We start from the raw sequence: 22,128 nt of genomic DNA on the forward strand, positions 1-22,128 counted from the left end.
AAATCCCAGCATGCCTTCCTGGGCGGCGAGGCGGAGGTGTTCCAGAACTACATTTCCCAGAAAGCAACGCGCTCTGTTTGGCCTCCGATTCCTTCGGGAATTGTAGACTGAGGAAGAGACGTTCCTGAGCCTTTCTCGGCATAAATTTGAAATCTACACCCTGTTCTAGGAAAAGGACAGTCTCCCAGCATGTTGGGAAACTGGACGGGCCCTCTGTCCACGCCAGACTTGCCATTCAGATGCGCGAACCTACTTTTTAGACTACAACTCCCAGCGGCCCGTACACGGCCCTTCCGCCGGAAGTCAGCTCTAGCCCGGGGTCTTCCCCCCCCCCCCATTGCTGGTTGAGCCGGAGCCACCCTGTAACCGTGGGACCGGGGCCGCTGGGGTCCGGACAGGGGTCACCATGGTAACAGCGGCGCGCCCACGCTGGGCTCGGGCGGAGGGTGGGTCCGCGTGCCGAGGCCCGAGGTTCTGTCGGGTCGTGACAGGCCCTCCCTGCGGCGGCGCTGCGATGGGCCGGACCGGGCGCGGGGTGTCGGGATCGGGGCCGTTCAAAGGCCTGGAAGGGTGGAGCTGGGCGGCGATTCGGGGCGCGGGAGTGCTCCGGGGGTGTCTCGAGGCCGGGGGCGGTGTGGAAGGGGTGGACAGTGGGGAACTGGGGTCCGGGGGAGAGGGCTGTTGCGCGTGGGAGGCATTGCAGACGAGCGGAGGTGTTTGAAATAAACAGCTGGAGAAGCAGCAGCTAGGAGGGTCTCTGGGGGTGTGACAGGTGCAGCACGGAAGACTTTGGACGCGGGAACAGGGATCCCGGGAGACGGGGAGCTGGCGTTGCAGGCAGGGGAGGGGGGTTCTGCACTGGGGCTGGGGCTGCTGCAAGGTTCTCGAGAACTGGGGAGTGGGCAGCTGGAGACCGGAAGTAGGCAGCTGGGCTTTGCAGCCAGCGAGTTTTCTGCGAGCGAGGCAAAGGCTCAGAGGCCAGAGGTGGAGAGTAGGATTGAATGGAGAGCAGTGGGACAGGTCTTTTGCAAAAAGGGGAGACCTTTTGGGGGGAAGGGAGTAGGCCTGGAGGGGTGCCCCATGGGTAGGGGCTTTTGGACTCAGACTGGATTTTGTTGTTTGGCAGCTCCTGCTCCAGGAATGGAGCTTGGACTTTTTTTTTTTTTTTTGCCTCCAGGGTTATTGCTGGGGTTCAGTGCCTGCATCATGAATCCACTGTTCCGGGAGGGCATTTTTTTTTTTTTTTTTACCCTCCTTTTGTTGCCCTTGTTGTTGTACCCTTGGTGTGATTATTATTATTATTATTTATTTAAGAAAGGATTAGTTAACAAAACCATAGGGTAGGAGGGGTACAACTCCACACAATTCCCACCACCCAATCTCCATATCCCACCCCCTCCCCTGATAGCTTTCCCGTTCTCTATCCCTCTGGGAGCATGGACCCAGGGTCATTGTGGGTTGCAGAAGGTAGAAGGTCTGGCTTCTGTAATTGCTTCCCCGCTGAACATGGACGTTGACTGGACGGTCCAGACTCCCAGTCTGCCTCTCTCTTTCCCTAGTAGGGTGGGTCTCTGGGGAAGCGGAGCTCCAGGACACATTGGTGGGGTCTTCAGTCCAGGGAAGCCTGGCCGGCATCCTGATGACATCTGGAACCTGGTGACTGAAAAGAGAGTTAACATACGGAGCCAAACAAATTGTTGAGCAATCATGGACCCAAAGCTTGGAATAGTGAAGAGGAAGTGTTAGGGGGGTACTCACTGCAAACTCTAGTGTGCTTCTGCTTTCAGGTATATATTTTGCAGTAGTTTATGGATACATGTGAACATATGCTCTCTCTCACAGAAACTGGTCTATATCTAGGTTTTGGGACTTTGTTAGAAAGTGAACCACCTGAGATGAAATTAGAGAATACTATGAAAAGAAAGGTCTCACCCGAGTAATGAAGTTGAAGGGTTGTCATTCCACACGTGAAGTCTCTGGACACAGTCTGAGGTGAAGCATGTTGAGGTGGCAATCGTTGTGTTGATTAGGTTGTGATCGGCAGATGCAATATTATTTGATATGGATTGGGAGAGGGGTGTGATTATTATTGTTGTTGATGATGTCGTTCGTTGTTGGAGAGGACAGAGAGAAATGGAGAGAGGAGGGGAAGACAGAGAGGGGGAGAGGAAGATAGACACCTGCAGATCTGCTTCACCACCTGTGAAGTGACTCCCTTGCAGGTGGGGAGCCGGGGGCTTGAACTGGGATCCTGCGCTTTGCGCCACATGTGCTTAACCCGCTGCACTACCTGCCGCCTGACCCCCCATTTGGACTCTTTAAAAAATTATTTATTTGATAGAGGCAGAAAGAAATTTAGAGGGGAGAGGGAGATAGAAAGGGAGAGAGAGACAGAGAGACACCTGCAGCCCTGCTTCACCTGCACTTTCCCGCTGCAGGTGGGGACTGGGTCTTGAACCCTGGTCCTTGCTCACTGTAATGTGAGCTTAACCAGGTGCATCACTGCCTGGCCCGGAGCTTGGACTCTCCAGAAGAGTCTTTGGGCAGCAGCCTGGGAAGAGAGGAAAGGGAGAGGGAAGGAATCTCTCCCTAAAAAAAACTGGGTCCTTGGAAGTCAGCTGTGACTTGTGTAAACCAGGAGGACACCCTGAAGTCAGAGAAAGGATGTCCCCACAGTGGGGCTGCTGAACCCGGGGATTAAAATGGAAAAAGTGGCAGTCAAAAATTCACCAACTCTAGGGAAGGGGGTGCAGGGACACTGGAGGTTGGGAGACATTGAATGAGCAAGAAAGACTGCAAGAGGGGAGGCTCTAACAGGGAGGAAGAAGCTTGGAAAGAAGAGGCAGAACTCTCTGCACTCTGTAGGCTTGATTCTTTTTTTTTTTTTTTTTTTTTCTGCCTCCAGGGTTATTGCCAGGGCTCGGTGCCTGTACCACTAATCCACTGCTCCTGGAGGCCATTTATTATTTTTTTTCTGTTACCCTGGTTGTTTTTGTACCATTGTTCTGGTTATTATTATCGTTATTGATGTTGCTGTTGGATAGGGCAGAGAGAAATGGAGAGAAGAAGGGAAGACAGAGAGGGGGAGAGAAAGACAGACACCTGCAGACCTGCTTCACCACCTGTGAAGCGACTCCCCTGCAGGTGGGGGCCAGGGGCTTGAACCAGGATCCTTACACGCCATTCCTTGTGCTTTGCACCATATGTGCTTAATCCACTGTGCTACCACCCGACCCCCTGTAGGCTTGATTCTAACTCCCCTCTCCCCACCTCTGTATTTCTGACCCTGCCTTCCCCAGGCTGTGACTGGCTGTCTCCAGTGGGGCTCTCCACCCCTGCCCAGTGTCCTTTCCCCTCCAGTCCAGGACCTCTGTCTTGCTAGGAAGTGGTTTTCTGGCTCAGCAGAAGGGCTTCTTGGAAGGCCAGTTAACATCCTGTTCCTCCACCAGCTCCATTGGTTGGGGGAGGGGGGATTAGAGAATGTGGAGAATGAGAGTTAGGAAAGAGAGTGAACTCTCCTGAAAGGGTGGGGCTTTCCACCACTCAAGGCCAGGGGCCTGGGCGCACAGCCTTTGACTCCTCAGACTCCCGCCCCCCTCTGCATCTATAAATTGGGCAGGTCCCAGCAGATCCTGTGCTTTTATGTGCAGTGCCTGGGATGGAAATCAGGCCCTCATGCTTGAGAGTTCAAGGCTTTATCTACTGTAACACACCCCAGGCTACTTTGATGACATTTTAGTTATTATTGTTATTATTACTTATTGGATAGAGACAGAAAGAAATTGAGAGGGAAGGGTGGGGTTGGGGGGGAGAGAGAGACACCTGCAGCTTCAACCTTTGTGAAGCTTCCCCCCTGCAGGTGGGAGGCCGAGGACTTGATCCTGGTTCCTTGTACATAGTAACTTGTATGCTACCACCTAGATCCAAAATTTATTTTATTTTATTTTTAGTTTCTTGGGTCACTGCTGGGGCTCAGTGCCTGCAACTACAAAGCCACTGCTCCTGGAGGCCATTTTTTTCCATTTTGTTGTCCTTGTTGTTGTCATTGTTATTGTTGTTGGATAGGACAGAGAGAAATGGAGAGAGGAGGGGAAGACAGAGAGGGGGAGAGAAAGACAGACACCTGCAGACCTGCTTCACTGCCTGTGAAGCGACTCCCCTGCAGGTGGGGATCCAGGGGCTCGAACCGGGATCCTTAGGCCGGTCCCTGCGCTTTGTGCCACGTGCGCTTAACCCACTGCGCTACTGCCGGACCCCCTGTCAATATATTTTTATGAATCAATTAAAAAAGAAAAATAGCCAACTCCATAAAAATAAAGATAGGAACTCTGAGTGTTGTGTTTGTGGTGGCAGAACAGGGATGGGGGTCACAGTGGTCTAACAGGAAATATATATTTGGCTATTGTTCCCAGTTCTTGGCACAGAATTCCTACATGCGCTTAATCCTCTGCCCTACTGCCTAATTCCCTTCTTTTTCTTTTTTTAAAAAATCTCTTGTGCTTCACCACTTTGTTCAGATTATTTTTTCAGAATTTTTTTTTAAAGATTTACTTGATTAATTACATATTTGTGATATAGATAACAGGAGAAAGAGAGCGAAAGAAAGAGAGAGAGAAAGGGAGCTGGGCAGTAGCGCAGCAGGTTAAGCGCATGTGGTGCAAAGCGCATGTGATGCAAAGCGCATGTGGTGCAAAGCGCAAGGGGAAGACAGAGAGGAGGAAAGAAAGACAGACACCTGCAGGCTTGCTTCACTGCTTGCGAAGCGACCTACCTGCAGGTGGGGAGCCGGAGGCTCAAAGCGGGATCCTTACGCTGATCCTTGCACTCTGTGCCTTGTGTGCTTAACCCGCAGCGCTACCGCCCAGTCCCCCACACTGTAACTTCCTTGGAAGTTACATGGTTGGAGCCAGGTTTGAACCTGGGTTGTACACATGGCAAAACAGCACAGTATCCAGGTGAGCTATTTTGCTGCTCTACTGATGAAACTTTAAAAAAAAAAAAAAATATATATATATATATATATATATATATATATGGAGAGAGAGAGTGAGAGAGACAGAAAAGTTGAAAGGGAAGGGGAAGATAGAGAAGGAGAGAAGAAAGGCACCTGTAGCACTGCTTCATCACTGTGAAGCTTTCTCCCTGCAGGTGGGAACAGTGGCTTGAGCCCCAGTGTCCTTGTACAGTGGATAGTGCGAGAACCAGGTATCATTCCGGTGTCTGTGCTGTTGGGGATCGAACTCAGGACCTCGTGCTTGAGAGTCCAGTGCCTTCTGCAGTGCACCTTGCTGGGAAATTGTGCAGATGCAGTCACATCTGCCATGTTGTCCCCTCGGGCTATTGCTAGTCCCCCTCGAGGTTCTGCCATGTTGTGCCCTCAGGGCATTGTCAATTCCCTGAGATAGCTGGAGTGCTATGGTTACTCCTCCCCCTTCCCATTCTCCAGAGAGCTATTCCCATAGAAGCCCTCCTTCTTCCGCCCCTCACACTCTTGTCTGCCTTTCACTTCGGTGATTAGACGCAGGGAAGGTTGTTGCGTGAGGTGGCCATTTTTGCTAGCTCCATGTGGCCCAAACTGCTGCTCTCTCACCCAACGCTGAGGTGCCAGCGCAAATAAAGGATTGTGTTCCCTTTCTGCTCCAAACCTCCTTTTTCTGCGTCCTGCCACTGCCGCAACCTACAGCACCTCCTCCCAGAACACTGATGACACTCTTTAAAGGGTGCATCATCTGACTCAGACACTGTCCTGGTCTTTTTTTTTTTTCCTCCATATATTGTTTATTCATCACAGCCTAATGAAGCCCCCTTTTCCAGGTGGCTAAACTAAGGCACATAGCAGCTAAATTACTTAAGAAGTGGCAGATTCGGGAGTTGGGTGGTAGCTCAGTGGGTTAAGCCCATGTGGCGCAAAGTGTAAGGATGGGCATAAGGATCCCGGCTTGAGCCCCCAGCACCCCACCTGGAGGGGAGTCGCTTCACGAGTGGTGAAGCAGGTCTGCTGGTGTCTATCTTTCTCTCCCCCTCTCTATTTCCCCCCCCTCTCCATTTCTCTTTGTCCTATCCAACAGCGATAACATCAATAACAACAATAATTACAACAATAAAACAACCAGGGCAACAAAAGGGGATAAATATATATATATATATATATATAAAAAGAAGTGTCAGATTTGAGGTCTGGGAGGTGGGACAGTGGCTAGAGCACTGGACTCTCAAGTATGAGGCAGTAGGGAATTGAGGACGAATTTTTGGCCCATGTTCAGCCTGTCCATGGTGGCACAGCTTGGTTTCCCAAAGCCACCTGCAGAGATGACTGGTCAGTGACACTTGACCAGGATCTATTTTTATTTAAAAATTTTTATTGTGCCTATACAATGAATCCATTGCTCCTGGTAGCCTTCCCCCCCTTTTATATGATAGGCTATAGAGAAATAGAGAGAGGAGAAGATAGAAAAAGACACCTAGCTGAGGAGATAGCCGAATGGTTCTGTAAATTTCTGACCATCTCTATTAAAGATAATAAGAAATTTAAAAAAATTAATTAAACTTTCATGCCTGAGGCTCCAAGTTCTCAAGTTCAATGCCCCACACCACCATATGCCAGAGCTGAGCAGTGCTCTGGTCTCTCTCTGTTTTTCTTTCTCTCTGTGTCTCTCTTTCATTAAAAATAAATAAGGAGGGCCAGGTGGTGGTGCAGTGGGTTAAGTGCATATGGTACAAAGTGCAAGGACTGTCGTAAGGATCCTGGTTTGAGCCCCCAGCTCCCCACCTGCAGGGGAGTTGCTTCGAAAGCAGTGAAGCAGATCTTCGTCTTTCTGTCCCCCTTTCTGTCTTCCCCTCTTGATTTTTCTCTGTCCTATCCAACATTGACAGCAGTAACAACAACAACAACAACAACAACAATAATAACCACAATGATGAAACAACTAGGGCAATCGCACCAAAGTAAAAGACTCTGGGGTGGGTGGGTGAGGAGAATACAGGTCCAGGAAGGATGACAGAGGACCTAGTGGGGGTTGTATTGTTATATGGGAAACTGGGGAATGTTATGCATGTACAAGCTATTGTATTTACTATTGAATGTAAAACATTAATTCCCCAATAAAGAAATAAAAAAAATAATGAGGAATGCAGATGCCAAAAAAAAAAAACAAAAACTAGGGCAGGGAGTTGGGTGGTAGCACAGTGGGTTAAGCGCACATGGCACGAAGCACAAAGACCAGTGTAAGGATCTTGGTTCGAGCCCCCGGCTCCTCACTTGCAGGGGATTCGCTTCATGAGCAGTGAAGCAGGTCTGCAGGTGTCTATCTTTTTCTCCCCATCTCTGTCTTCCCCACCTCTCTCCATTTCTCTCTGTCCTATCCAACAATGATGACATCAGTAGCAACAATAATAATAACCACAATGAAGATAGAAAAACAAGGGCAATAAAAGGGAAAAAACTAGCCTCCAGGAACAGTGGATTCATGGTGCAGGCACTGAGCCCCAGCAATAACCCTGGAGGCAAAAACAAAACAAAACAAAACAAAATAAAACAACTAGGGCAACAAAAGGGAAAAAATGGCCTCAGGAGCAGTGGATTTATAGTGTAGCCACTGAGCCCTAGCAATAACCCTGGAGGCAAAAAAAAAAAAGAAAAAAAAAAAGTAGAGAGCCCAGTGATGGTGTGCCAGGTTGAGCACACACATTACCATGTACAAGGACCTGGGTTCAAGTCCCCCTCCCCACCTGCAGCGGGGACATTCACTACTGGTGAAGCAGGTCGGCAGGGTCAGTCTTTCTCCCTCTGTATCCCCGTCTTTTCTTAATTCCTCTCTGTCCTATAAACAAAATAGAAAAAAAGCGAAAAGAAAAATGGCCTCTGGAAGTGGTAGATTCATAGTGCCAGCACACAGCCTCAGCTATAATCCTAGTGGCAATAAAAAAAAAAAGAAGAAAAGAAGGGAGTTGGGAGGTAGCGCAGTGGTTAAGCGCACGCGGCGCAAAGCACAGGACCAGCTGAAGGATTCCGGTTTGAGTCCCCGGCTCCCCACCTGCCGGGGAGTCAGTCGCTTCACAGGCGGTGAAGCAGGTCTGCAGGTGTCTATCTCTCTCTCTCCCCCTCACTGTCTTCCTCTCCTTTCTCCATTTCTCTCTGTCCGATCCAACAACAACAACAATAATAACTACAATAAAACAACAAGGACAACAAAAGGAAATAAATAAATAAAAATAAAAAAAAGAAGAAAAATATTACAAATTGGAGATGGGGCAAAGACACGTGCAGCACTGCCACAGGCTAGTGCGTGGCAGCCATCGCCGCCGCCTTCTCTGTTAGGAGTGTGGCCAGGCAGGGTTCTGGGGAGCAGGGGTTCCGATGCTGTCTTCCTGCGGGAGCTTTGGGGCGCCCACTCCTGGTCCCTCGTCCCACCTCTCACTCTGCCCTCCTGCTGTCCCTGCTGTCCCCAGATCCGCTTCATTCTCATCCAGAACCGGGCGGGCAAGACGCGCCTGGCCAAGTGGTACATGCAGTTTGACGACGATGAGAAGCAGAAGCTGATCGAGGAGGTGCACGCCGTGGTCACCGTCCGAGATGCCAAGCACACCAACTTCGTGGAGGTGACCCCCTGCCCCTTCCCTGCTTCCTTGTGGCCTCTCTAGCCCTGCCCCCGCCAGACCTGCTCTTGGACTTGCTCTCAGACACACCCCTCCTTCCTGCCTGCCTGCCTGCCTGCCTTCATTCATTCAACTGATTTTTAGCTGCTTCCTCCTCTTCCTTCTCCTCCTCCATCTTTGTCTTTTTTAAACATTTTTTTAATTTAATAAAAAAAAAGTTTTTATTTTATTTTATTACCACAGCACGGCTTAGCTCTGGCTTAAGGTGGTGCAAAGGATTGAACCTGGGTGTTTAGAGCCTCAGGCATAAGAGTTACTTTGCATAACCATTATGCTATCTACCCTTGCCCTGTCTTTGTCTTCTTATTCTCCTCCTTCTTCTCCTCCTCCTCCTCCTTCTCCCCTTCTTTGTCATTTTATTGGGGGGGGATGGTTTACAGTTCAGTTGGTGACACAAGACTTGCTTGCTTTTTTCTTTTCTATTTTTATTTTTTGCCTCCACAGTTATCACTGGGGCTGGGTGCTGCTCCTGGAGGCCACTTTTCCCACTTTGTTGCCTTTGTTGTTCATCATTATTGTTATTGTTGTTGAATAGGACAGAGAGAAATGGAGAGAGGAGGGGAAGACAGAGAGGGGGAGAGAAAGACAGACACCTGCAGACCTGCTTCACCGCCTGGGAAGCGCCTCCTCTGCAGGTGGGGAGCCGGGGGCTGGAACTGGTATTCTTGTGTGCTTGCTTCTTTTTTCCTCTTTTGGTTGTCCTTTCTTTTCTTTTTCTCTCTTTCTTTCTTTCTTTTTTTTTTTTTTTTTTTTTTGTAATTTTAAAGCTTTACTTTGTTTAATTTTTTTTTCTTTTTTGCCTCCAGGGTTATTGCTGGGGCTCAAATCCACTGCTCCTAGAGGCCATTTTTTTTTCCTTTCGTTATCCTGTTTTTTTTTTTTTTTTGGTTTCTTTGTTTTACCATTGTTGTGGTTATTATTATCGTTGCTATTGATGTCATCGTTGTTGGATAGGACAGAGAGAAATGGAGAGAGCAGGGGAATACAGAGAGGGGGAGAGAAAGACAGACACCTGCAGACCTGCTTCACTGCCTGTGTAGCGACTCCCCTGCAAGTGGGGAGCAGGGGGCTCGAAATAGGATCCTTACTCTGGTCCTTATGCTTTGCGCCACTTGTGTTTAACCCGCTGTACTACCTCCCGACCCCCTAAAATTATTTTGAAAATTTATTTTTAAGGGAGTTGGGGGGTAGGGCAGCAGTTTAAGCGCATGTGGCACAAAGCGCAAGGACTGGCATAAGGATTCCTGTTCCAGCCCCCGGCTCCCCACCTACAGAGGAGTCGCTTCACAGGCAGTGAAGCAGGTCTGCAGGTGTCTCTCTTTCTCTCCCCCTCTGTCTTCCCCTCCTCCATTTCCCCTCCATTTCTCTCTGTCCTATCCAATAACAACGACACCAGTAACAACAACAATAATAATTACAACAGGGGCAACAAAAGGGAATGAATAAATAAAAAAAAAAGAATAAAAAATATTACAAAAAATTATTTTCAGACATTTACCTCACTTCATTTTAATGAGAGTGACAGAGATATACAGAGAGAAAGATATAGAGAAGTATAGAGAAGGGGAAAGACCAGACCACTGCTCAGCTCTGACTTATGGGGGTCGAACCTGGGACCTCAGGGCCTCAACATGAAACTCTTTCGCATAGCCATTAGGCTGTCTGCCCACGTCACCCCTGCTATTTATTTATTTATTTATTTATTTATTTATTTATTTTTTATTGCCACCAGGGTTATCACTGGGCCTCTGTCTGCACAGTGAATTCTCTTCTCCAGCTGCCATTTTTTCTTTTTTCTTTTTTTTTTTTTCCTTTTGCCTGGTTTTTTCACTGGGGCACAATACTAAACCACCACTCTGGGTAGTGTACATATTTTCTTTTTTTCTCCCTATTTTATTCAATTCGATAGAGAAATTGAGTGGAGAGGCGGATAGGGAAGGAGAGAGAAAGATAGACACCTGCAGACCTGTTTCACCAGTTGTAAAGCAGCCCCTGCAGGTGGGTCTTTTGTTTTTTAATATTAATATATTTTTTTATTCATTTAATTATTTTGGATACAGAGAGAAAATGAGAAGGGAGAAACACACACACACACACACACACACACACACACACACACACACACCCTGCAGCCCTGCTTCACCTCTCAAGAAGCATCCTGCCTGCAGGTGGGGAGCTGGAGCTCAAATGCAGGTCCTTGCACATGGTGACATGTATTCACCATGCCCGAACCCCCATCCAAGTGACTTTTAAGACTGAGACTCTGAAATGCCAGATTTAAAAAAAAAATTTTATTATAGTTGATTGAGCAGAGAGAAATTGGAGGGGAGGGGAGATAGAGAAGGAGAGAAAGACAGACACCTGCAGTACTGCTTCACCACTTGTGAATCTTTCTACCTTTAGGTAGGGACCTGGGGGCTTGAACCTGGGTTCTTGTGCACTGTAATATGTGCCCTTAACCAGGTGTGCCACCATCTGGCCCCTGAGGTCCCAGGTTCAGTTCCCAGCACCACCATAATCCAGAACTGAGCAGGGCTCTGCTTTATAAAAAAAGGAAATCCAATTCTCTAGTCAGTGTGCTCCCGTCCACATTTATCATCATTATCATTATCGTATTATCCATTACCCAATGTAATGAAATCAGAAAGGCTGAAAGTTTAGCAGTTATCCAAAGGGCCAACCAGAAAGAAAGGAACTCAAATTCCAGGGCCCAGGTTGATGCTTATAGTGAACGCCAGGTGGCGCCATGTGCACACATCCTGACCACTTCTGCCCACTGACTGCCTGGCAAGCTCTCCTTCCCCTCTCTGCCTCTTTTTCTCACTCTGCATCTGTGTTGATTGGCAGCCCAGGTGGTTGGGGTTAGTCTGCCTGCCTGGTCTGAGTGTGAGCCTTCCTGGGCAGTGAGTGAGTTGCTTTGGTGACTTTAATAGGACTGTCCAGTGAGGGCCCGGCTGAGACGGGTCACAAAGCAGTGACTCTGCCCCTGCTCCCCACCTGCAGGGAAGGCACTTCATGAGCGGTGAAGCAGGCCTGCAGGTGTCTGTCTTTCTCTCTTGATCTCTATCTCTTATCTTTAGTTATTTAGTATTGGGTAGAGCTTGAGAGAGAACTTGAGGAGCAGGAGGGGGAGAAGAGACAGAGAGACACCTGCAGCTTTGCTTCACCACTCGTGAAGCTTTCCCCCTGTAGGTGGGGACCAGGGGCTTGAACCCGGGTTCTTGTACACTATAATATGTGTGCTTAATCAGGTGCACCACTGCCTGTCCCCTGTCTCCTTCACTCTCAGTCTCTCTTTGTTCTGTCAAATAAAATAAAATAAAATAAAATAAGATAAGATAAGATAAGATAAAATAAAATAAAATAAAATAAAATAAAATAAAATGAAAAGAAAAGGAAAAAAAATGGCCCTCAGGAGCCATGGATTGGTTGTACTGGTACCAAGCACCAGTGATAGCCCTGGCTGTAATAAAGGGGGAAAAGAAAAGAAAAACAGCAGTGTAGAGCAACAAAAGGGAAAATAAATAAATATTAAAAAAAAAAGAGAAAAACAGCAGTGACTCTGCATACCTGCCCACCATAAGTTTGTGGGGGTGACCAAAGGAACAAATGTGTTCCATGCTGAACATACTCCAGATATTGACTCTGCCCAGAGGCAGCAGGGAACCTGGGAAAGGCAACCAGGATGGTACCTTTAAAAAAAAAAAAAGTTAAAAAATTTTCTATTTATCTGATAGAGACAGAGAGGAAATTGAGAGGGGAGTGAGGAGACAGGTATAGAGACACCTCGCAACCCTGTTTCACCTCTTGCAAAGCTTTCCACCTGCAGGTGGGGACAAGTGTCTTGAACCCGGGTCCTTGTACATTGTAACATGTGTGTTCCTGGCCCCAGATGCTGCCTTTTACTCCCAGGCCCCCTCTGTGCTCAGGACTTTCACACAAGCTTCTCTTCTGTCCAGGCACTCCTGTCCACTCTCTGCTGCTCCTGACCCTAGTTCCAGGGGCCCCCCTTCCTCTGGGAAGCCCTATCAGCTCACTCCCCTTTGGGGGATCTCCCAGCTTTCCCCCACCCAGCTCTGGGGAAATCTGAGGATGAGTCTCTCTGCCCTGAACCATGAGCCCCAGGAGGGGTGGGTCCTGGGCCAGGCCTGTCACCTGTCCCCGTTGGCACCCCAGCAGCGAGCGGGACTACAGGGATGGAGAGTTTGGGCTGAGTGTTTGGGCCCCACTGTGCCCTGTGTCAGTGCTGACAGCCTCTCTGCCCTGCAGTTCCGGAACTTTAAGATCATCTACAGACGCTACGCGGGCCTCTACTTCTGCATCTGCGTGGACGTCAATGACAACAACCTGGCCTACCTGGAGGCCATCCACAACTTTGTAGAGGTGCGCATTCATGGGCTGGAGCCAACCCCGGCGTCTCCCGGGTTAAGGTCTCCCACTCTGTTCTCTGCTGCGGGTCTCTGATGACTGTGCTGTCTCTGTGTGTGGCCACCCCCTGCCCATCTCTATCCACCTGCCTGTCTTTCTCAGGTGTTTCCCCCACCCCCGGCGTTATTTATTATATATAGGTTTATTTATTCCCTTTTGTTGTCCTTGTTTTATTGTTGTAGTTACTATTGTTGTTATTGATGTCTTTGTTGTTGGATAGGACAGAGAGAAATGGAGAGAGGAGGGGAAGACAGAGAGGGGGAGAGAAAGACAGACACCTGCAGACCTGCTTCACTGCCTGTGAAGCGACTCCCCTGTAGGTGGAGAGCCGGGGAGTTCGAACCAGGATCCTCAAGCTGGTCCTTGCGCTTTGCACCACGTGCGCTTAACCCGCTGTGCTACCACCTGACTCCCATTTATTATATTTTTAAAATAATTTATTTAGCCTCACGAGAGAGCGGTACAGAGAGAAAGAGACCAGAGCCCTGCTTAGCTCTGGCCTAGGTGGTGCTGGGGATTGAATCTGAGACTAGCGAGCTTCAGGTGTGAGAGTCAGTCACAGAAGCCACCATGCCATCTGCCTTGCCCCTATTTAATGATGCCATCTGCTGGCAGGGGTGTGGCTGGCTCAGAGCCTGCACAGTGAACCCTGCTCCTGCCAGCCTCTTTTTTCTTTTTTTTATTTGTATATTTATTTACTTTTTAAATCTTTTTATTTATTCGTTATTGCATAGTAACACATTGAGAAGGGAGGGGAATTAGAGAGGGAGAGAGATAGAGAGATACCTGCAGCCTTGCTTCACCACTTGTGAAGCTTTCACCTTGCAGGTGGGGACCAGAGTCCTAGCATACTGTAATGTGTGTGCTTAATCTGGTGTGCTACCACCTGGCCCATTATTATTACTATTCTTCTTCTTCTTTTTTTTTTATTTAAGAAAGGATTAATTAGCAAAACCATAGGGTAGGAGGGGTACAACTCCACACAATTCCCACCACCCAATCTCCATATCCCACCCCCTCCCCTGATAGCTTTTCCATTCTCTATCCCTCTGGGAGCATGGACCCAGGGTCATTGAGGGTTGTAGAAGGTAGAAGGTCTGGCTTCTGTAATTGCTTCCCCGCTGAACATGGGCGTTGACTGGTCGGTCCATACTCCCAGTCTGCCTCTCTCTTTCCCTAGTAGGGTGGGTCTCTGGGGAAGCGGAGCTCCAGGACACATTGGTGGGGTCTTCAGTCCAGGGAAGCCTGGCCGGCATCCTGATGACATCTGGAACCTGGTGACTGAAAAGAGAGTTAACATACGGAGCCAAACAAATTGTTGAGCAATCATGGACCCAAAGCTTGGAATAGTGGAGAGGAAGTGTTAGGGGGATACTCACTGCAAACTCTAGTGTGCTTCTGCTTTCAGGTATATATTTTGCAGTAGTTTACGGATACGTGTGAACATATGCTCTCTCTCACAGAAACTGGTGTATATCTAGGTTTTGGGACTTTGGTAGAAAATGAACCACCTGAGATGGAATTAGAGTATACTATGAAAGGAAAGGTCTCACCCGAGTAATGAAGCTGAAGGGTTGTCATTCCACACGTGAAGTCTCTGGACACAGTGTGAAGTGAAGCATGTTGAGGTGGCAATCGTTGCGTTGGTTAGGTTGTGATCGGCAGATGCAATATTATTTGATATGGATTGGGAGAGGCATACGGGAAAGTGGGCCCTATCCAATGGTTCCAGGACTGGGGGAAGTAGAGGCTCTATAGTGGAGATGTGAGGTTCCTGCTGTCTTAGGGTTCAAAAAGACAATCGATAGTTAATGTTATCATCACATTAATTGGTAATTGGGTTAACTTTGAAAAGTCCTTTTGTTAGGGTTTGCTGTACAGTACCCAGTATCTTGTATATAGCTGTGCTATTGGTTGCTTCTGATCTACTTGGTCTAGGCTTTTGAGAGAGTCTGCATATCAAATACACAACCTATATATTAAAAAAATTCAGTTTGTGTTTTGAAAAACTTCGAGACATACAATTAATTTCCCCCCTCTCATATTAATTAACTACTGATTTATATGACTACATTTTACTAGGAGTGTACATAAACACCATTCCCACCACCAAAAGACTGTGACCCATCCCTCCCACCCACTCCCACCCCCCACTGGCCCAGGAAGCTGCATGTCTACCCCTCACCACAGGGCTTTTACTTTGGTGCCCTACTTATATTCTTATTATTTTTTACCAGAGCACTGCTCAGCTCTGGCTTATTGGTGGTGTGGGGGATTGAACCTGGGACTTTGGAGCCTCAGGCATGAGAGTGTTTGCATAACCAATATTCTACCTACCCCACCCTTCTTATTATTGTTACTTTTCTCCTCCTTCTACTACTATTACTACTACTTCTTCCTCTTCTTCTCTTTTTCTTCTTCTCTTCCTCCTCATCCTCCTCCTTCTCCTTCTTCCTCTTTTTTTTTTTTTTTTTTTTAACCAGAGCCCAGCTCAGTTCTGGTGGTGCTAGGGACTGAACTAGGGACCCCTGGAGCCTCAGTCAGGAGAGTCTTTTTCCATAACCACGGTGTTGTCTCCCTCGCCCCTCTCCCAGGTCTTAAACGAGTACTTCCACAATGTCTGTGAACTGGACCTGGTGTTCAACTTCTACAAGGTGGGTTCCAGTGAAAATGAGGAAGGGAGGGAGGACTCGAGGGGGACATGAGGGCCTGTGAGCACCGGGTGCCCCCATAGCACGGGTGTGATCTGTTTCCTGGCTGCCTGGCTGGGGGTCCTGGGCTCACCTTGTGTCTCTCCCCCCAGGTTTACACAGTGGTGGATGAGATGTTCCTGGCAGGCGAGATCCGCGAGACCAGCCAGACGAAGGTGCTGAAACAGCTGCTGATGCTGCAGTCCCTGGAGTGAGGCCACCTGGCCCCCGCCCGCCGCCCCTGCTCGCTGCTCCCTTCCAGGCCTGGGACCCCCCACCCCAGCCGCCCTGCCCTCAGCTGCCCGGGGGGCAAGGCTGCACCGGAGGAGACCCCAGCCCTGTGTGTGCCAGTAAACTGCCTCGTCGTGTGATGCTGTGTGAGCCTCCAATAAATCCAGGTCCCACCTGGCCATGTGTCTTTGCACCCTTGCTGTGCAGCCCGGACACCTGCAGCCAGTCAGTCAGTCAGCAAACACTCCACATTGTGCAGGGCGAGGCCGTGATGCTCTGCTTCTGCCTCCAGCCTCCCCAGGCTCCCCCCCCCCCCCGACTCGACAGGAAGCAGAGACAGTCAGACTGGCATCATGGGGTGTTAAAATCACCATCCTCTAGGGCCGGGAGATGGCTCACCCAGTATGGGGCAGACTTTGCCACTGATGGGGGGACCTAGGTTTGAGCCGCCAACATCCCACGGGAGCATCTGTGGGGGGGAGGGGGGAGGCCTCAGGAGCGGCAGAGCAGTCCTGTGTGTCTCTCCTCTCTCTGTCTCTCTGTCCATCACCGATGACCTAAATGAATAAATAAAGAAATAAATAGGAGTGTGCCCGCAGCAGAGCAGCTGTGCAGACGGGAGCCCCAGAAATAAGCCCGGGGGCACAAGCACACAAGTCCGTACTCGGAAGCCCAGCAGTGGGGTGTCACCTGGCATCATCCTCACAAGCACCTGTGGACGGGACTGCTGGTCTGGAGGGTCGCCTGTTTCGTCTCAGGTTTCGTTAGAAGAAAAGTCAATCCTGAGGCCAGGGAGATGGCTCAGGGGGTAGAGCACAGAATTCTCATGCCAAGGCTCCCAGGTTTGATACTTGCCACTGCACTCACCAGAGCGATGCTCTGTCCTCTTCCTCTCCCTCTCCCTCTCCCTCTCCCTCTCCCTCCCCCTCTCCCTATCTCTGTTTCTTGTTAATGAATCAATACATCTTGAAACCCCAGTCTTGGGACTGCCCAGCTGAAGGGGAGCAGGTGGAGGAGGCAGGGCTAGGCTGGGCAAGGCAGCAGAGGGAGGTGAGCCCCCCCCCCCCCCCCCCCCCAGAACAGGAAGATGCTGAGAATCTCCCTGGAGCTGCTGGAACAAATGGCTGTGAAACAAATGGCTGACATCTGCTATGCATGGGGATCCAAGTTATTGTCTGGGGAGATGATGTCATGGCTGGAAAAAGGACCAGAAAGCTGGGTCAGGGAAGAGAGTAGCTCCCAAATATGCAAAAGGGGTATAAATATTGTTGACTGTAAACCCCATCGATTTGGTGTGATCTGGGGCCCATATTCAGCTTAGGAGCCTATGTGACCTCTGCATCCCTGTAGATCTGAGCTCACATTCTGTGGTCATCAGTAGGAACATTCCAAGCTGTCCTAATATCAGGACCCATCTTCCTCAGGTGTAGCATAGAGTCTGTTGTCCAGCCTCCCTTTGGAGAATGGAACATTCTCTACCTTTGTTGATCCAAGTTGAGGGCAAGGTCCTATGGGGGCCCACAAAGGGGTCTGTTCTGTTGTTCCTACCCGGGTCCTTTTTTATTGTAACGTGTGCTCAACCAGGTGCGCCACCACTCGGCCCCTATATGTGCTGCCAACTGGCCCACTTTTTTCTATGATATAGACAGGAAATAGGGCAAGAGAGGGGGAGTGAGAAATAGAGATAGATAGATAGACAGATACCTGTAGCCTGCTCCCCCCACTCATGAAGCTTCCCCCACTGCAGGTGGAGACCAGGGACTTGAACCTGGATCCTTGTGCACTATAATATGTGCACTCAACCAGGTGCACCACTGCCCAGTCTTCTCAGTCTTTTTTTTAGAGAGACAGCTGCAGAATTGCTCTACCCCTCATGAATCTTTCCTCCTGCACGTGGGGACTAGGGGCTTGAACCTGGGTCCTTGCTCATTGTAATGTGTGTACTTTATTGGGTATGGTATTGCCTGGCCCCAGCCTGCCTGGGTATTCTGTATATACCACCACACACATTCATAATCCAGTTCTGGGCTGCGGACACAGTGGTGGCAGCCCTGGCATTTCCTTCCCAGTGCTCGCAATCCAATGGGAGAAAACTCTAGCCCTCCCCACCAACCCCCAGCCCCCCAGTGGCCGCAGAGTTCAGAGAGGGGACAGTCCCCGGCCTGCAGTGAAGGACTGCTCAGAGAGTGTAGCAGGAGACAAGTGGGTCTGGGGCAGAGTCCTGAGAAGCCTGGTGACATAAAGCAGAGGCATAGCTGGGAAGGAGCTGGAGGGTAAAAGGCAGTATTTCAAGAAGAGTGTGGGACTAGGGAGATAGCATAATGGCTATGAACAAAGACTCTCATAACCTGAGGTCCCAAAGGTCCCAGGTTCAATCCTCAGCACCACCATAAGCCAGAGCTGAGCAGTGCTCTGGTAAAAAAAGAAAATAAATAAAAGAAATGAAGAAGTCTTCCAGAGTCTGCTAGCTAGTGGGTTTCAGCTCCAGATCAAGTTTGCTGCCCTCTCTGCCTCCCATCTGCAACCTCTCCTCTGCAGCATGGAGAGAGGAGGGGAAGACCGAGGGAGAGAGAGAGAGAGAGAGAGAGAGAGACACCTGCAGAGCTGCTTCATCGCCTGTGAAGTGACTCCCCTGCAGGTGGGGAGCCGGGGGCTCGAACCGGGATCCTTATGCTGGTCCTTGAGCTTCGCGCCATGTGCGCTTAACCCACTGCGCTACTGCCCGACTCCCGAGGATGATTCTTAAGTGGTGAAGCAGGTCTGCCGGTGTCTATCTCTCTCTCTCTCTCTCTCCCCCTCGGTCTTCCCCTCCTCTCTCCATTTCTTTCTGAAGAAATTTATTAAAGGTTAATAAATCTTTAATAATACATATTTATAAATAAAGTATATTGGATAACTGTAGGGAAATTGTGAGGATATGGTTGAGCATGGTGTGGGCCCTCCCATTGAAAAGTGGGTGTCTGGATGGCACAACCTTTCTGTCAGTCTCTCTCTACCTGAGATCGAGCATGGAAGGAAACGACCACCAGGAAAAAGTCTCCTCTCTCAGCCTCCCTGCCTCACAAAAGACTCTACATGCAGCCCATTTCCTTGTTCTCAAACCAGTGGGTTTGTTTACTTAGAAGTTAAGAGGTGTCCATCTTCTCTGATCATATATGACCCACACATCATTGTTCTGCTCTGTCAAACTACAACCAGGGATACTCCTTCTACTCTTCCACCTCCACACATCATTGTTCTGCTCTGTCAAACTACAACCAGGGATATTCCTTCTACTCTTCCGCCTCCTCCGGCCCTTTTAATCCTACATGATCTATCTCCTCTCTTAAGGCTCCTCTCTGTCTGTTAGCTATTAATAACCCTACTTCCTTTGTTCCTTTGATCAACTAAACCCCTTGTTCAACATTTACTAGGGATGCTCTGACCTTTTTCCAGCCCCCTATTTCTCTTTGTCCCTCTTCTCCAAAACCATATATGGAATGGATAACTTACTTGTCAGGCATTAAACCAGCTCCCCCTGCTCTGTGCTGCATTGCTGATAGTATGGCTTATTTACATAATCATTGTTTTGCCTGATCTATCTTCTTTCTACCTCGAGACCTGCCCTGACTGCAGGGTAACATTAATCCCACTGGCTACAACCCTCACAACAGTTGCTAAGGAGGCTTCCACCGTCCCAGCGTGCTTTTGCCCTTCTCCACCCCCTTTCCTAGCCATTTCTGTTTCTGACTTGCTACTTCTGGTTTTATCCTATAAAGCCACTTCAGTTTCTGGTTTCTCTCTCTCCCTCTTCCTCTTTTCTGCATCCCGACCTAGAGGAGGGCAGGCGTACAGGGGGAGGCGGACGCCGGCCATTGAGGTTTTTGGCTCCACGTGGCCTAACCTGCTGTGCTCACACCTGACTCTGGGACGTCCGCATGAATAAATATTTGTATTGCTACCACCATGTACTTGGTTCCTGGATAGTCTCTCCTGCCCACGACGCTAGCCCGGCACTTACTTCCTCCTACAACCCCTTATAAACCCTACTTTGCTATTCAATAAACGGATTGTTCATGAAACATTCCCCTGGTGATCTCTGGTTGCTTCAAACACAGGGAAAGATCCAGTTGGCTCACTCCTACTGCCCTGGAACATTCCTTCTGGGCCCCTGCATCTGGTGTGCAACAGAGCGGGTAAGCCAGAAGTTTGTGCCCGGGAAGATGCCTCCCCATGAAAAAGTCCAACAGATTACATACTTAATTAAGAAGAATAAAAAAGAAAAATATGCATTAATGCAATAACACCTGCACATAATGCAGGGATAAACCAGTACATACCGGGGTGTATGCTCACTCTGTGTCTGTGCCACGGCCTCATACCTGCATGATTCCACTGCTCCCAGGCCAGCTCTCTCTCTGCTCTTATTTCAGACAGAGAGAAGAGGAGAGGGAGAGACACTCAAGCACTGCTTCACCATTGACAGGGCTTCTCCTGCTGCCGTCCATGCTGCTCTTCTGGAGCACAAATGCTCAGTCTAGGGCCTCACAGCAGCTGAGCTTCCTCTCAGCTTTGTGTCACTACTGGGGCTTCACTGCTCTGGGCCAGTGTTTTCAGATAGACAGATAGCCCGGCAACACAGCACCAAAGCTTCCTTCAATGTGGTGGGGGCCAAGCTCAAAACCTGGGTCATCTCACCAGTGTACCCTGAAACCCCACCTCCCCAGGTCGCTGCCCCACTAGGGAAAGAGAGAGACAGGCTGGGAGTATGGATCCACCTGCCAATGCCCATGTTCAGCGGGGGAAGCAATAACAGAAGCCAGACCTTCAACCTTCTGCACTCCGTAATGACCCTGGGTTAGTATTTCCAGAGGATTAAAGAGTAGGAAAGCTATCGGATGGGATGGGATATGGAGTTCTGGTGGTGGGAATTGTGTGGAGTTGTACCCCTCTTATCCTATGATCTTGTTGATCATTATTAAATAATAATAATAAAAAACCTGGGTCACACATTCTGGCAAAACATCATGCTACCCAGGTGAGCCTCCAACTGGAACAGCCCACAGACACCTCTGTGGGCCCCTACAGGACCTTGCCCTCAGTGTGGATCAACAAGGATGGGGAATGTTCCATTCTCCAATGGGAGGTTGGACAACATACTCTACCTACCACCTGAAGAAGATAGGTCCTGAAATTGGCACAGCCTGGAATATTCCTGGCTGTGACCACAGAATGCAAGCCCAGACCTACAGGGATGCAGAGGTTACACAGGCTCCTGTGCTGAATATGAGCCCCAGATCAAACCAGTGGGGTTTACAGTTAACAAAACTTAGATACTTTCCTCATATTTGGGAGCTACTCTCATCCCTGATCCAGCTTTCTAGTTCTTTTTCCAACTCTGACACCATCTCCTCAGACTATAATCTGGGTCCACCTGCAAATTAGATGTCAAACTCAGGCAAAAACTAGTAAAGTTATGGGCCCCTTGGAATAGACCTAAAATAGACCTACTCACTTTTTCCAAATTGAAGTCCCCAAATCGTTATCTGCAATATTCTTACCTTTAGGTTCATGATTAGTCAACAGTTTGTTCTGCTTTATATTGTAACTCTTTTAGCCACCAGGTTCCAGATGCTACCAATATGCCAATCTGACTTCCCTGGGCAGATGACTCCACCATGTGTCCTAGAGCCCCACCTCCCCAGGTCTCTGCCCCACTAGGGAAAGAGAGAGACAGGCTGGGAGTATGGATCAACCTGCCAATGCCCATGTTCAGCGGAGAAGCAATTACAGAAGCCAGACCTTCCACTTTCTGCACCCCAGAATGATCCTGGGTCCATACTCCCAGAGGGATAAAGAATAGGGAAGCTATCAAGAGAGGGGATTGGATACAGAGTTCTGGTGGTGGGAATTGTGTGGAAATATACCCCTCTTATCCTATAGTCTTGTCAATATTTGCATTTTATAAATAAAAATTAATTAAAAAACTATAAATTGTGGTGACTAGTGTTTTAATTTGCTTGTTTTATGATTTGTTTATTATCCTTATTTATTTATTGGATAGAGACAGCCAGAAATCAAGAGCAAAAGGGGAGATAGAAAGGGAGAGAGAGACAGAGAGACAACTGCAGCACTGCTTCACCAC

The 22,128-nt window shown here is 48.9% G+C and overlaps 1 protein-coding gene across 2 annotated transcripts; it reads left to right on the plus strand.

The window, feature by feature from the left end:
• Window positions 1–292: 292 nt before the first annotated feature.
• Window positions 293–16,183, plus strand: AP2S1 (adaptor related protein complex 2 subunit sigma 1). Of its 2 annotated transcripts, XM_007530965.3 has the most exons (5): window positions 293–409; window positions 8,449–8,598; window positions 12,925–13,038; window positions 15,678–15,737; window positions 15,887–16,183. In XM_007530965.3, the coding sequence occupies exons 1-5, from the start codon at window positions 407–409 to the stop codon at window positions 15,986–15,988; spliced, it is 429 nt and encodes a 142-aa protein (XP_007531027.1). In that variant the 5' UTR covers window positions 293–406; the 3' UTR covers window positions 15,989–16,183. The 2 variants fall into 2 exon arrangements, with proteins under 2 accessions (XP_007531027.1, XP_060032936.1); XM_060176953.1 differs by lacking the exon at window positions 15,678–15,737.
• Window positions 16,184–22,128: the final 5,945 nt, after the last annotated feature.

This window comes from Erinaceus europaeus, chromosome 2 (genome assembly GCF_950295315.1).
Source record: "Erinaceus europaeus chromosome 2, mEriEur2.1, whole genome shotgun sequence".
NCBI lineage: Eukaryota > Metazoa > Chordata > Mammalia > Eulipotyphla > Erinaceidae > Erinaceus > Erinaceus europaeus.

What these genes read in the sequence shown, in the direction of transcription:
- AP2S1 (XM_007530965.3), top strand. An exon ending in CCATCCACAACTTTGTAGAG is followed by an intron (nt 13,039 to 15,677) that starts GTGCGCATTCAT and finishes CCCCTCTCCCAG; the next exon opens with GTCTTAAACGAGTACTTCCA. An exon ending in TGGTGTTCAACTTCTACAAG is followed by an intron (nt 15,738 to 15,886) that starts GTGGGTTCCAGT and finishes CTCTCCCCCCAG; the next exon opens with GTTTACACAGTGGTGGATGA.